The sequence below is a fragment of the Protobothrops mucrosquamatus genome, unplaced genomic scaffold, assembly GCF_001527695.2.
Source record: "Protobothrops mucrosquamatus isolate PMUCROS unplaced genomic scaffold, P.Mucros_1.0 scaffold33, whole genome shotgun sequence".
NCBI lineage: Eukaryota > Metazoa > Chordata > Lepidosauria > Squamata > Viperidae > Protobothrops > Protobothrops mucrosquamatus.
The window spans coordinates 795810-812052 of record NW_015386417.1 but is presented as its reverse complement, the minus strand read 5'-3'; the positions used below and the strand labels follow the sequence as shown (position 1 = coordinate 812052).

The window sequence follows — 16243 nt, the reverse complement described above, 5'->3', positions numbered from 1 at the left end:
GGCATCGCAGCTCCGTTCGCCGCCCCGCCCAGCCAAACCTGGCGGTCCTGCGGTCCGGCACCCGTCCTCTTCGCTCGCCGACCCTCTCCTCTCACTCATTCCTGGCCGGCGAGCACCCCCGGACCTTCTTTGACACCCCCATCTCCGCCGACGGACCACCGCCGCTACGGAGCCGGAGCCGGTAGGTCCGCCATCACACGCATGTGTCTAGAAAGTACATTTTCAGCAATGTCTGGAGTGATATTTTGGTGGCTATAGTGTATTACATTGAGTTGCATGTCAGCTGAAGAAAAATTGTGGATGTATGGCTCCATGTGGGCAGGGACTGATTGTAACATTCTTAATCTGAGGGAGATTTGGAGGGGTTTGGCTGAGGTCTTCAGGTAGAGGCATGCACAATCCTAGGGAAGGGGATGAAATCCTTGAGCTGTTTAATAATAATAATAATAATAATAGTAATAATAATAATAGTAATAATAATAATAGTAATAATAAAGTTGGAAGGGACCTTGGAGGTCATCTAGTCCAACCCCCTGCTCAGGCAGGAAACCCTATACCAGTGGTTCTCAACCTTTTTAATGCCGCAACCCCAACCGGTCGTAAGTCGAGGACTAAACCGGTCGTAAGTCGAGGACTAAACCGGTTGTAAGTTGAGGACTAAACCGGTCGCAAGTCGAGGACTACCCAACCGGTCGTAAGTCGAGGACTTTCCCTGCCCGGGAGCGCCGCGCATGTGTGGTTCCGCCCCCTGCGCCGGCCGAGGCGTAGCTGGCAAGCGGCAGAGACGGAGCAGGCCAACCACCAGCTGGCCCAGCAAGGCACCCGCCGGAAAAGGGGAAAAAAATGGCGGACAAAAAAAATGGCAGACAGCCTTCCTTGGCGACCCCCATGAAATGGTCGATCGACCCCAAATGGGGTCCCGACCCACAGGTTGAGAACCACTGCCCTATACCATTTCAGACAAATGGCTGTCCAATCTCTTCTTAAAAACTTCCAGTGTTGGAGCATTCACCGCTTCTGGAGGCAGGTTGTTCCACTGGTTAATTGTTCTAACTGTCAGGAAGTTTCTCCTTAGTTCTAGGTTGCTTCTCTCTTTGATTACTCTCCACCTGTTGCTTCTTGTCCTGCCTTCAGGCGCCTTGGAAAATAGCTTGACTCCCTCTTCTTTGTGGCAGCCCCTGAGATATTGGAACACTGCTATCATGTCCCCCCTCATCCTTCTCTTTGTTAAACTAGACATACCCAATTCCAGCAGCCTTTCCTTATATGCTTTGGCCTCCAGTCCCCTAATCATCTTTGTTGCTCTTCTCTGTACTCTTTTCCAGAGTCTCAACATCTTTTTTACATCGTGGTGACCAAAACTGGATGCAGTATTCCAAGTGTGGCCTTACAAGGCATTGTAAAGTGGTATTAATACTTCACGTGATCTTGATTCTATCCCTCTGTTAATGCAGCCCAGCATTGTGTTTGCCTTTTTGGCAGCTGCAGCACACTGCTGGCTCATATTTAAGTGATTGTCCACTAGGACTCTGAGGTTCCTTTCACAGTTATTACTATTGAGCAAGGTACCCCCTATACTATACCTGTACATTTGGTTTTTCTTGCCTTTTACATCTTGGAATGAAAAAAGTGGTAACTTAAAGTAAAACAATCTATCGCGGGTCACAAGTTCAGACAGGTCTAGGAGGACATAGGATTCGGACAGAAGACCTCACAACCGATAAGGACGGTCGAACCACACGTCTGCAAATTTGATGATTTCCCCATCTATCCCCTTGTCCAAATCGTTGATGAAGATGTTGAAGAGCACTGGGCCCAGAACAGAGCCCTGGGGCACCCCGCTACACACTTCCCTCCATTTTGGCCACTTAAAACTTAGAGCCAAGTCTTACTACATGATTTGATCTTGAAATGGATTCCATTATGTGATAGAGATGGGATGATTTCATCAGCTCTGAAAGAAACTTGGGAAACTATCATTGGATCCATAGGGCTGGACAATTTCCATCCAGTCTCACATCTTTCCTTTTTATGTAAGATTATTGATAAGATTTGCAGCTTCAAAGAGTCCTTGAAGAAATTAGTTATCTGGACCTTTTCCATACCCTAAATATGGAAGGTAATCTTTGAGTTACAACCACAATAGAGCCTAAAATTTCTGTTGCTAATCAACATAGTTGTTAAATGAGTTTTGCTCCATTTTATGACCTTCCTTGCCAGAGTTAATTGAATCACTGCAGTTGATAAGTTAGTAACCCAGTTGTTCAGTGAATCTGGCTTCCCCATTGACTTTGCATGTCAGAAGGTCACAAAAGGTGATCACATGAACCCGGGACACTGTAACTGTCATAAATATGAGCCAGTTGCCAACTGTCCAAATTTTAATCATGGGACTGTGGGGATGCTGCCATGATCATAAGTGTGAAAAACGGTCTAAGTCACGTTATTCAGTACTGTTGTAAATTTGAATGGTCACTAAACAAATGGTTGTAAGACAAGGACTACCTATATCTCCTGAAGAGTTGGACCTTGCCATTTTTTCTACTATTTTTATGTCAGACTGGGTACTTTTCTTCTCAAATTTAAAATGAAGGTGCATGATACAAAGAGAGTGCAAGGTTTCTGAGATGCATGGTTTTTTTTAATGTTTGCACAGGAATTGGATACTAATATGAGAGAATGAATTAGAAAAGAGTAGTATTTCCTCTCCTACCTATATTGACTTTTAACGTGATATCCCATTAAATTTTTATTTACATATGCTCTCTCAGCCAAATCTCTGTGATGAAATGCAATGCCAAATGAGCAAAAGACACATTTTTTGGTGATTCTGAGGAAGGAATATCAGAATGTTTATAGTTTAACACGAATACCCCTTTCTTCTTTGGACATTTTGATACATTTCTATTCTCAGGAAAATAGGCTTGGGAGCACCTGTTGGCCTGAATTAATTAATTAATCTTTTTATTTGATTTCTAAGCTACCCACTTTCAAAACAATTTTGACAGTGTACAGTTAAAAACAATAAAAAGCAAACATTATGTGAACAGGTGATTATACAGAGTAGTGTATTTCTGCCGTTAGCTTTTAATTCATAGATGGCTGCTTTCCTTCAGTCTGCTTTGCACTTTTCTTTAAACTTCTATCTGTTGCAAAAATGACATGATCGGGGGGGGGGTCAAGGAGGGGAACACACACTTCATCCCCATATACACACAAAGTATACAGTCCCAATCAATAATATAACATCAGATTTTGGCTCCCCAGTCTTGCAGAATACCAGCACTGCAAAAATGGGGCTACACGTTACTTCCTTTTTTCAAAGTTTACAACGAATTGTTGTCTTGTTCTTTTTTGCAGAAGTCCAGGGGGAGAATTGGGAGCTAAAAAGAAGAAAAAGAAGCAGAAACGAAAAAAGGAGAAAACAAATTCTGGAGGTACCAAATCAGACTCTGCTTCTGACTCCCAGGAGATTAAAATTCAGCAACCTTCAAAAGTGAGAAATTGGACTTTGTTTTCATATCCCTATTTTGCTCCAGTTATTAGTGACTACAGAAATGTTTTTAAATGAAATTGGATTTGTGAACTGACCCAATTAATACATACAAATTAATGATTGAAATCAAATCACCCTGGAAATTCAGATTGCATCAATTATTTGCATTGGCTCAATCCAGTATTTTTAACAAATCAGAACAGACTCAATTCACATAAATGTTGCAGTTTTGTAACTTTTTTCTCTTACAGATTCTTATTAAATTTGATAAAAAAAGTAATTGTTTTAGAATTTTTTTCTTTAAATTTTTGTATTATTTTAAAGATAAGATGTTACATATAAAATAAACAACTACAAAGACAATAAAAAGAAAGGCAAAAATTACAGACAAGACAAAAAAAGGAATAATAAAAAGTGTGCACAGCACATATAGGGTCAACATTAAGCATACATCGTTCACCCTGGTTGATTGTTTAAAATATATGTCTCAAATAAATCTGGTAGATTTCCCCTCCCTCCTCCCACATAGTGGGTTACAAATAATTATAAAGCCTCTCAGCTGTATTTGCTATATTACTATTTTACATCACAGTTTCTGAAATACAGAAATCTAATAACCATCAGTCTGGTCAACCCAATACCTATTAGCTATAAAATAAAACCCTGTTAATTGGTACCCCTTCCCCAAAATAAGCTAATCTTCAAAGCCCTCCATTAACATCCCATTACAGCGCAGTAGCTTAGAGGTGAAGACACTCATCTCCCACTTGGAAGGTTGAGAATTCAATCCTAGATAACAACAAATGTCTCTCTATCAGGGCGCAAAAAGAAAATATCTGCTACAAATTTCTGTAGGTTCAGGAAGGGCATCTGGCCAGTAAACACTCATCTCCATTCAGTTGCCCTGATTCCATCCCGATAAAAGAGATTACAGAGTTGTGGGGGGAAAAAAGTATTTAACTCACAAAAACTCCACTAATGGTTTCCAATCTCTTATAAACGTGTTCAAAGCATTATCTCTAAGCAATGCAGTTAGTTTCACCATCTCTGCCAACTCTTGTGAGTTTCAAAATCCATTCTTCAACTGTCGGTGCTCCTTTTTCTTTCCAATATTTGGCATAAACAATCCTTGCTTTTAGTGTTTTTTCAAAGAAGAGACTTTAAAGATAATTCTATGGTTGATTGTATATGTTCTTATATATATTTACTTACAGTATAAGGCAGCCAGTGGCTATATGTAAATGTCATACCATCATTTCAACAGTCATTGAAGCTTCCCTGTATTATAATAACAACAACAATAATAATAATAAAATAAAAAATACCACCCTATTCAGACTGTACCTTAACAGCTCTTAGGTCTTTGATTAGGACTTGAACTGTTAAATGTTTACAAGTCCTAGATTGTGAATCGAGTTGAAGATTAACCAAACAACAACAACAAGAAGAAGAATAAAATTAAAAATAACATTAACAGACAGGCATCTTATTCATAATGTTTTGTCAGGTTTTCTTTCTCTGCAGCATTGATGCTAATACTTGGATACAAATTCTGTTAGATTCAGACATGTCAACATTTGTGTCTTGAATATTCTGCATTTAATTTTGAAAATTTCGGGTAGAAATCTGCGGTGGTTTCTCCATCACAGAATACCTAGACTGGTACATCTTATAATATTCTCAATATGTATGATGTGGAGAAATTATGAAATCTTCACCATTACTGTTATTGGTAGCAGAATGTAACTGATCTTTAGACTTAGAAACTAAGTAGGGTCAAGCTTGGTTAGTGCTTGGATGAAGATTACAAGGGAATGTTGGGTCTATAAATAGGAAATTTAAAAATACATCTTTGAAGAAGGTAATAACAAATCACTGTGGTGTTATTAAAATAATAGCCGTATAATTGTTTTTTATTTATCCTATTCAATTATGTTTGATTCTCAGAGACTGTGTGGACAAGTAAGTCCCTACAGTTTTCATGGAAAAGTTTTTTTTAGAAGTGGGCTGCCATTTACTTCTTCTTAAGGCTGAGAGATCCAGCTGGCTTTGTGCTGAAGGTGGGACTAGAACTCAACAATCTTCCAGTTTCTAGTTCCAAAAAATGGCTTTAGTATCATTGTCATCACTTTACAAAAATAGGAACAAGATGAACTTGTTTCTTCCTCTAACCCAGAAAACAACTTTTAAATTACACAGTTATACATTCCTCTTCTCTTTTGCCATTTGGCACAACTAATTTGCTCACAGACTTTAATCTAAGCACTTTAATAGCAACAATGCAAAACCAACTAGTAATTTGAAACATGGTCTTCTCTAAATACACTTTTATCCCTCTGCCCATCAGTTTTCATACGTTACAGTATCTTGCTGTAACATCGAGCCTGCTGTGCGTTTTGCTTTGCATTGATAACAAAGCAAAGGTAGATGCAACTTACATAAGAAATGGGCACGAAATGAAATTGCTTTATTTTTGATTTTAAATATATTTAGTTTGTTTTATCATAAAAGATAAAATACAAAACAGAAAACAAGCAAAAAAACCCCATATGTCCAGCATTAACAACAACAAAAAATGAAAAAAGATTGGTGTACACAAAAGAAAAAAAAGGTGTCTAATTTTTTTTATGAGATTGCCTTTTCTGCTTCTCCAGGTCTTTGACTGAAAAAGTCTTGCGCCTTACTACTTCCTTCCCAAATTAAAAGCCAACAATAGGAGGAGGATAAGGAGAATGACTGAAGGAAGAAGGGAGATCCATTTAGGCCTTGCTCAAGGACTCTCACATAAATAAAGATGACATAAAAGATGGTGATAAGAAATCTCAGAGTAATTGCCTGAAGTGCTCTAAAATTACTTAATAGAAAGATGACAACATAGATTGTGGCCTGCTAGATCAGACCCCAAGTGCATCTAGTCCAGCAGGTTGTTCAACCTACTCCACAAAAAAGGCCTCTAATCTTTCAACTGAGGTTCCTCATCGACAACCAAGCTGGTAGCCAACACTATTTCTCACAGTAATGACTTCTAAAGTTGAATTAGAAGAGGGGGTAAAAATAATCCTTTTATGGGCCCTGATTTTCCCAGAATTCAATTTCATTGTGTGAAATAAGATCTCAGATTCTTGTCTGATTGGGGCATCAAAGAGAAAAAAGTGGAACAATCAGGATATTGAAAAGATTAGGTAAGGGGTCCTCTTATTTGCAGTGCCAAGGGGCCCATATGATCACTGCATACCTTATGCAAACTTTATTGATGTATCTTGGAATCAATATTTGTTTGCTTTAAATACAGATCTAATTTTCATTCAGAGATTATTTTATGTGGGATTTTTAAAAGGATAGTTTTGATGACAAGGTGTAATATATAAAAAATGTGCAAAAGCTTGGTAAACCAGCAGGGTGTGGCAGTATTAAAGGAAACCTGTGATTGTATGCCTGCAGAATCCAGCCATTCCAATGCAGAAGCTGCAAGACATTCAAAGAGCTATGGAGCTGCTCTCAGCCTGTCAGGGCCCAGCCAAGAATATTGATGAAGCGACCAAACGTAAATACCAGTTTTGGGACACACAGCCTGTACCCAAGCTTAGTAAGTTTATTGCTGGTGACCAGCATTGTCAATTTATATCTTAAACTTCAATTAAAATTCTTTAGAAAAAAATTCCTGGTAAAAACACAGAAGAATCAAATTGTTTTCAAATGACAATAAGCATTTAAAATTTTATTTTTCAAAAATATGAAACATCTTTAATTTTATTATTAAAGTTATTATATTTGTCCTCTGGTTAAGACATCTGTATTATTTCTGTTTGCAGGTTCTGCTTTATTAGCCCATCACTTCTTCATTAGTTCCAAAAGCCTTACTGCAGAACTGTTTTCTAACATAAATAATTGCTTTTCATGTGGCATTTATAGTCCAGGAGACTATATTGCATTGCAATTGCTTCTCTTTGTAAAAGCAGAAATACCCAGGAACATACCCATTATGGGTTAGGAACTGACATCTTTGTACTGAATTGTTTCAGTTATATATAAGAAAGATAATAGGATCATGCAGTAGTTAGTTTGGAAATGTTTCCTCAAATGTCTTCAGTCATTTGAGTATGAAGAAGAAAAAGGCTTATATTTGTGTTACAATGTTTTTTTTAATCTTTTTAAAAAATGTTATGTTTAACAAGTTTTGTAAAGTTTCATTTCTATGGTTGGTATTGTTCTTCTGATCTCTGAGAAAGAAAGATCAGTTTTGAAATAGCAATGGAAAAAAAGAAATGGATCTTTAAACCCTAATAGCTGCTCTGAGAATATGGGCATTGATTAATTATATGTCATTAAAATTAGTTTCTAACTGCATATTGCAAATATATCGTCAATTAAAGTTGCTTTTTTGAAAGCTTGTCATATATTTCATTATAAATCCCTCTGGTAGATAGTTGTGCATGGGGTATGAAAGATTTTTTTTAAATTTGCAGACACCAATATGTTAAAGTTAGATCTGTGTTTGAGTTTGAATTCAATCTAAAATGACTCATTTTGAGAAATTGTTTATTGCAATCAAAGAAAAGAGGCAGCAGGTAGGAAGCACTTCCATAACATGTATTGAAATTCTGTAGAGATTGCTTTTCCCTTGACAAAATTAATAATTATAATACAATCGAATCTTTAGGAAAAACACAATGACATTATTGACAATCTAGCTGACATAAAATGAATTTGGCCATAGACTTCTAATTTTTGTTTAGTAAATCTTCTCTCAACTTCCCCGAAAGCAGAAAAGATGATTTAAAATCTATCAAACTTACCTTCTTTTTCTCTAAGGTGAAGTTATAACATCTCATGGTGCTATTGAACCAGATAAAGATAACATTCGCCTAGAGCCATATTCTTTACCGCAGGGTTTTACTTGGGACACGTTGGATCTGAGCAGTGCTGAAGTTGTAAGTAGAGTTCCTTGGAGTCTTTCAAATACAAAACTGGTTTCATGTTTGTGTATTTGTGTGTGTGTTGTGTTATGCATTCTGCCAGTGTAGTGCAATTGTCAATGGACATGAACTGGGGAGAAACAGAAGTCCCCTCCTGAACAGATAGTTCTCCATCTTATTTTAGACCACTTTGTTAAGGTGCCACTTGTTTTTCTGGGGAAGAAAATAGCAAAAAACACTCCTCTTCCTCCCTCCCTCCCGGGAAAAATGCTGAGTTACAGAACAGAATATAAGTGAGAGCAAAACAGCTGAAATACAGAACAGAAGTGAGACCATTTAATCCTCTGGATTTTCATTGATTGACAACTGATATAACTGACTTTGCCCACTCTCCAAATAGCCAAGGAACAGCTTTAACCACAGGATCTTATTGGACCTTACCAACCAATGTTAAGATTGAGAGCCAGGATGGCATAGTGGTGAAGGCCTTGGGCTAGGACCGGAAGGCCTGGATTCTACTCTCAGTCACGAAAGCTCATTGGGTGACTTCAAGTTAGTAATTCCCTCTAAGCAGCATAGCCAAGAATGAGCTGTGGAAGAAATAAATAACTAAAACTCAGGTATGTTGAAACCAAGAGGGTGGAAAGGAATAGATTTTGTGCGTTATGTCTCTGGTGACAATTGATGCGTTTGGTTTGGCTAAGTGGACTGTTTCGCTTAGGATAATTCAGGTGCTCAAATTCAGAGCAAAGTGAGCTGTTGGATTCAATCAATTGATGGCTTCTCTCTACCCCTTTTTTCCCAGTTAAAAGAGTTGTACATGCTGCTAAATGAAAATTATGTTGAAGATGACGATAACATGTTTAGATTTGATTATTCATCGGAATTCCTTTTGTGGTGAGTCCCAGTTTCCATATACATCAAGGAGGTGATCTGTGGAGAAGTAATGTTGTCATTGTCCAGTGCTTTTCTCAGCCCTTTTCCCTCATCTCTCTTGCTAGACAGCAAGGAGGAATTACAGTGAAATTTTTCCCCATATTTCATGCCTAGAAAGTTTACAGTACAGATACTCCTCAACCTATGACCACATTTAGGACCAAAATTTCCATTGCTAAACAAAGCAGTTGTTAAGTGGGTCATGCCCAATTTTACAACCTTTTTTGCCTTGATTGTTAAGCAGATTATTAAGCGAACCCCATTGATTTTGTTGGAAGCTGGCTAGAAAGGTTGCAAAGATCTCTTGACCCTAGGACCGTGCCAAGCTCCTCAAATTTTGATCACGTGACTATGGGGATGCTGTGACAGTCATAAGTCTGAGGATCAGTTGTAAGACACTTATTTCAGTGTCATTATAACTCTGAACGGTTGCTAAATGGGTGGTTGTAAGTTGAGGACTCNTTATGATAGGTAAGCCCTAACTGGTTGGGAAGTTAGCTGGGCCCACTTAGGTTTTCTTAAAATCACTTGCATGACTTGTCCTTTATCAAAAAGGTTAGATTTGGAAGAAACTTTAGGGGGAAAAGTGAAGCATTGGAAATGTTTTAAATATCTCAAACTAAAATCCTTGTCCATTTACTCCAACAATTAGCAACTTTTTATGTGACAGCACTGTTCATGGGACAACTGTAGTGTTTATTGCCATTTTAACACATTACCTTTCTCCTTTCTCTTCATCAACTTTTAACCTTGGAGATCACCCAAGGTTATCTATCAGTATCTTAAGCACTGTGGTGCAACCACACTTACACCTCTGTGCTTTCTTTACCCCACTAATAATGTTTGTTGATAATATTTACAATTAGTAATGCTATTTCAGCAATTTTTTTACTTCTCAGAAGTATTGGAGTTTGCTGTCATTATTACAGAGTTGGAATTATAATCAAGATTATCATAAAAGTGCTGCAGCAACACTTAAAAAAGAGAAAGCTATCATCTAATTATATATTGGAGCATGTTGAGGAATGCTAATCAAATTCAGCCTTATGTTTTCTCCTACACTGCCTTGCATATGTTTACACATGTGTATACCCAAAGCACACACTTCCCAACTTTCTTCCCCTTTGTCTTATATTTCTGCCTCAACACAAAATCCAAAACATGTTCTTACCCTTAACTAATTTTAACATATTTCTGAAATTTGGCTGCTGACCATTAATTTGGAGAATAAAATAATAATAATAATAATAATAATAATAATAATAATAAAGTTGGAAGGGACCTTGGAGGTCATTGAGTCCAACCCCCTGCTCAGGCAGGAACCCTACACCATTTCAGACAAATGGCTGTCCAGTCTCTTCTTAAAATCTTCCAGTGTTGGAGCATTCACCGCTTCTGGAGGCAGGTTGTTCCATTGGTTAATTGTTCTAACTGTCAGGAAGTTTCTCCTTAGTTCTAAGTTGCTTCTCTCTTTGGTTAGTTTCCACCCATTGCTTCTTGTCCTGCCTTCAGGACAAGAAGCAGGTTAATATGTTCAGAGAAGCAAATGATGTTAAAGTAACAGGAAGAGGCAGAGGTCCCTGTGCAGAAATTGTAGATAAATATTGCATCTGCCAGAATCAGGAATTCAACATGTGCTCATAATTTCTATAAGATATCCAAGCCCTAAGCAAGTAGAATTGATATTAGTATTTAATTTTTTAAAAATCTAAATTAGTAGTTATATTTGGTTCCCAGCTGAAAGTCCCTCGAAGCAGAAAATCAACTGTCAGAGCAACTTTTTTTTTGCTTGATTTACTTCTCCACATCCATCTGTTACTTCTTAAATATGGGAAAGGTCAAATCAGAATCTTCCATATATAAGGGATATGTAGATAGTTTTACTGTATTTATTTATCCCAAGTACATAACACCTACAGGGAATCTGCAGAGGGTTGCAGAACAAACTGTAAAATTTACTCAAGATGTTATATCTCTGATACAAAACATAAATATATCCCAATTCAGCAGACTGAACTGAAATATTTCATTAAAAATCGGAATATGCAATGTACATAGGCAATTTAAAAATTTACTATTCAGAACCCTTCCCTATAAAGAAAATAGTTTGCCTTGCTTTGCTATTTTCTACAAAGTATTATGTACGTGCACCTCCTTGGGAAAGAGAATACTAAAAATGAGGGTTCCCGATATGGATTCAAAATATTTTTTGTTTATACAGCTGGAAGACAGCAACATTTAGAAATATAGCCACATGCCCTTCGCAGCACATAACACTACATGTTATACACAAAGTACATGTTACTTCCAGAGAAAGAAAATTGGCAGCAATCCACTGGAATAATCTTCATTTTTTATTTTAAATTTTCTTTTAAAAGGTACAAAAATTTCATGCACTGAAATAGTTGATTCTTGGAAACAAATCAACTTTATTTTTTGTGTACCTCATGAAAACGTATATAGAAGCTGGAATTATGAAAATAATTTATTTTTCCTATTTCAAAATAGCTGGGGAATCCTGGTAACTGAAGTCCACCTATTTTAAAGTTGCTACTGTTGGGAAACACTGATACAGAGCCACAATCTAGCCCAGACGTCCCCAATCTTTTGGGCACCGGGGACCAGTTCCGTGGAGAGAGGTTTTTCCATGGACTGGAGAGAGTGTGGTTTTGTGTGCTGCCTGCATTCCGCAGATGGGGCTTTCCTTGTTTGTGCGGCCCGGTTGCTTGCGCGCCATGGCCCAGTACTGGTCCATGGACCAGGGGTTGGGACCCCTGTTCTAGCCCATTTTTTTTCATAAAGCCCCATTAGTAACTGGTTGGAGAAAGTTTTAGAGCAAGGATAGATGCAGTCCCAGGTGGACCCCAATCTCTTTCTTATGACTCCAGGAATTTTCCAAGATGGTACTTCTGAAATTAACAGCAAACCCAGACGTAGCAGCCATGACACTTTCCACTGTCTTCAAAACAGAGAATAACACAGAGTATTAAACCTCTAATTTATTTAATTCAGCTATTGTATTTTGAAAAACAAACAGCAATTTCCCCAAAATTGCAAAAAAAATGGGAATAAAACTTAAGGTTCTGTTCTCCTTGCTGATGACTGATTATGATGATGACGACGACAATGACAATGACATAGACATAGTTCTTTCTTTAAAATAACACTTCTTGATTCAAAAGTTTCCCTGCTTCTGTAAGAAATACGTTTTCTGTAAAATTGGGAAGAATTGGTCAGTAGGGTAGGTAACATTCGTTGGACAATATATAAGAATATTTAGATGCCTTCAAAAATTTAACTAGTTTCTTATATATTTTGTTTAACAGTGAGAAGAAAATGGTAGAAATTAATTTTCTGTGTGTCCATAAAAAACTACGATCAAAGCGAGTCGCACCGGTCCTAATCCGTGAAATAACCAGAAGAGTAAACTTGGAAGGGATTTTTCAGGCTGTTTACACTGCAGGAGTCGTCCTTCCCAAACCTGTAGCAACCTGCAGGTAAGCAAAGACTTGTGTTTTTGTTTTGTTTTTTGAGAACTTACATAATTTTTGTTATAAAAGAGTAGTCAAAACTCGCTTTATAAGTTGAATGGTCAGTTTAGGATTCTTGACTTCAGATTGGAGTGATCTTAATGCACTAGGGAGGTATTTCACATTACAGTACTAGCAGTGATGAAATGAGAGTTGGCATTTCTGCCTTTCTTGAAAATGTATGAACTCCAGTTGTGAAACTCAAGGCTATTGTGAACATCTACAGTTTCCATTTTGCATGTCATTATCACAAGATAGAAACACAAAAAAGTGGAAGTTGTGGTATGGTTCCTTATCTTCTCACCTCATTTCCTTTGAATATTACAAAACTTGTGGCTGATCTTTCACACCTAGATTCTGACTGCCTTACTTGCATTGTTTTAAGGACTTAATCCACCCAAAGTTTTATTTCAGCACTGGTTTTATTAGCTACTTTGTGAGACCTAGCCTGAAGACAAAGTCTAGTAAACAAAGCCAAAAGCACAGTGAATAGATGAAAATGTTTTCTGATCAATGAATGTGCAATCCGTAAATTCTTTGGAGATTCCTAATGTATTTCAGTTTAAGCAGCTTAATAAAGTTGATTCCCCCCCCCTTATTTTATTTTAATGAAGATAAAGCTGATTGCTTTTTTTCTTTCTGTCACCCTTTGGCTTGCTAATTCACAAAAATAATAATGTCAAGCTCTTTTGAATATACAGTAGTACTCAATTTATAACCCAAATTGAGCTCAATTTTTCTCTTCCTAAGTGAGACAATTGTTAAGTGAGTTTTGCCCAATTTTACAACATTTCTTGCCCCAATTGTTAAGTGAATGGCTATAGTTGTTAAGTTAGTAACACGATCGTGGGAATGCTGCAACAATCATAAGTCTGAAAACAGTCATAAGTCACTTTTTTCAGCGCTGTTATAACTTTGAATGGTCACTAAACGGTTGTAAGTCAAGGACTACCTGTATGGCCTTCATAATCAATCTCAGTCACTCTATGTGATAGAGGTTATCAACCTGTTGGGAACATGACTCCTCATTGCCTGGAGTCAATTTGCCAGGAAGAAGTTTGACAGTATTATTAAAAAGAAAAAAAATATGCTAAGTGGATGAGCAGATACAGAGGGAACACATTTTAAAATTAAGCATCGATGGGGTGAAAACCTAGGTACACTTTAGGATAGCAAAATCTTCCTCTTCTTACCCAGATGTGGTCTGTGCAAACATTCATTAACAAACTAATATCATACGCACATATTTTCTTCTATGTTTTCTCTAAAAAATGTTCTTTCAAGGGTTAATTGCTACAGGGAGGTAGCATAGACTATGCAGACAACTTACTGAGTCAATTTAATATGCCAACATAACGTCAATTTTTATTCAGCCTGGATTCCTTCAAATGTACAGGAGTTAAAAGTCCCAGTTGATTATGAATTCTGAGAGTCGCAGTTCTGGAGTCCACAGTATTGGTGAAGGCTAAAGCAGTATTTCTCAACTTCAGCAAATTGTAGAAATACGGACTTCAACTCTCAGAATTCCTCAGCCAGCATGCGTGGCTGAGATTGTGAAATATTGATCTGAAGCATGTGTAGAAATCATTGTATTCTTTGTTGTACCTTGATTCTATTGTATAATCTTTTTTCTTTGCCCAAAGTCATTCTTAATCAGTGTACTTTGCTGAATCAAAAGGTTTTCCCATATGATCATAGGTGTTGCTATTGATGTAGAGAGTCTCTTATCTTCAAATTTGCTTTGTGATGTTGAAATGTAAGTTTTCTTTTCTTCCACTTGAATTAAATCATATTCTTTTATTTTATAGAAGTCCATCTTTAAGTCTTTATCCTTGGATTTATATTCAATCATCTCTGCTGTATTCTCCTGGGGGTATTTTTGGAGTAAAATTAAATTGGGGATAAGTTGATTTATACTTTCAAGTTTGTTTTGTATTTCTTTGTGGTTTAAGATCATTGTCCTTTGAATTGATTGCAGCTTATTATATATTTCCTCTTGTAAAGCATACATTATTTCTGTAATTCTCATTTTATCTAAACAGCTGTGTTTATTAAGACTTTGAAGGCCACAGGCAGAGATTTTATAGTCCTCATCCACCAGTAGGTGTCAGCGTTGGATCATTTTTCAATTCTTTCTAGTCTTTTTCCTCCTTAAAAAGTTAGATTCGCTGCTTCCAATAGCCAAAAGGGTGGGGAGAAAACCCCTCCCTTTTTCACTTTCGGAGGTATTTTTGCTTCTTGGGAGTTCTCTTTTTCAGGAAAATAGGTAGGATAGAGAAAATCAGTTCTTACCCAGCTTCAAATGCACTGTTCACAATCAGCTTAAGTAGAGCTTTGGACTTCCGTTGCTTGCAGCTGGGGCTAGACAATGAAGTTAGCTAGCCTTTCTCCTGTTGGTTTCTGGGAGGCTTCTCCTGGACCGATCGGGGAGACCACCATCTCTCCTAGGTCCCTGGGACTACTACCTTCCTTCATTGCCACCTCTCTGGGGCGGCTTCTGGCCCATTTAGGGTCCCCAAACAGGAAGAAACTCAGCTGAAGAGCTCAGCATCCCGAATCTCTTGGTTGATTTCACTGGTCGCAGGAACCGGAACTCCCAACTCTGTTATTCTGTTATGGAAGGGACCAGGTTCCATTTCTTGCATTTTCAGGAAGTTTGAGAAAAAACCCACCTATTACATATTCTAAATAATTTGGCAACATCAAATGAGATTTTTGAATAGTTTGATTGCATATAAATGAATTAAGGTCTCTTTCAGCAGGAATGATATGAATGATTAAATGTAGTTACCATATTCCTAGAATAAATCTTTACAATATACATATTGGCTGTATATAAATGTACACCCTGACAGGTCTTTTGCATACAGTTAACAAAATGTCCCATAATGGTAGTCCTCAATTTCTGATCAACCCTTTAATGACCATTTGGATTTTCAACAGCCTTGTGAAAATTTTACAATTTGACCATTGTAAAATGTTGTGCCTCTCCCGTCCCTATGATCACATGACTATATTTCGGTCATGTGATAGCCAGGTCACATTTACAACTGGTTGTAGCTTCCTACAGTTACCTGACCTTGGTTTGCAATATTTCTTGTCAATTTCTCACACTTTTTGTCAGTTTCTGGCAAAAAAACACCCATTTAGGAGAATGGGTTTGCACTTATTATTATTATTATTATTATTATTATTATTATTATTATTATTATTATTATTATTATTATTATTATTATTATTATTATTAATTGCATTTATATCCCGCCCTTCTCCTTTCGGACTCAGGGCGGCTGACAGATGATAAAAAGCTAACATAAATACATATTACACCTAGTTAAAATTTAATTAAAACGAAATATTTGAAA

The 16243-nt window shown here is 37.2% G+C and overlaps 1 protein-coding gene across 1 annotated transcript in view; it reads left to right on the top strand.

Annotated features, from left to right (window-relative positions):
* The window catches only part of NMT2 (N-myristoyltransferase 2), a 43287-nt gene that overhangs the window by 14943 nt on the left and 12101 nt on the right, over positions 1-16243 (top strand). The window contains exons 2-6 of the mRNA XM_015811208.1: positions 3361-3496; positions 6938-7082; positions 8309-8427; positions 9218-9309; positions 12675-12845. Of these exons, the coding sequence (XP_015666694.1) occupies positions 3361-3496; positions 6938-7082; positions 8309-8427; positions 9218-9309; positions 12675-12845 (663 nt within the window). The remainder of the gene's footprint in view (positions 1-3360; positions 3497-6937; positions 7083-8308; positions 8428-9217; positions 9310-12674; positions 12846-16243) is intronic.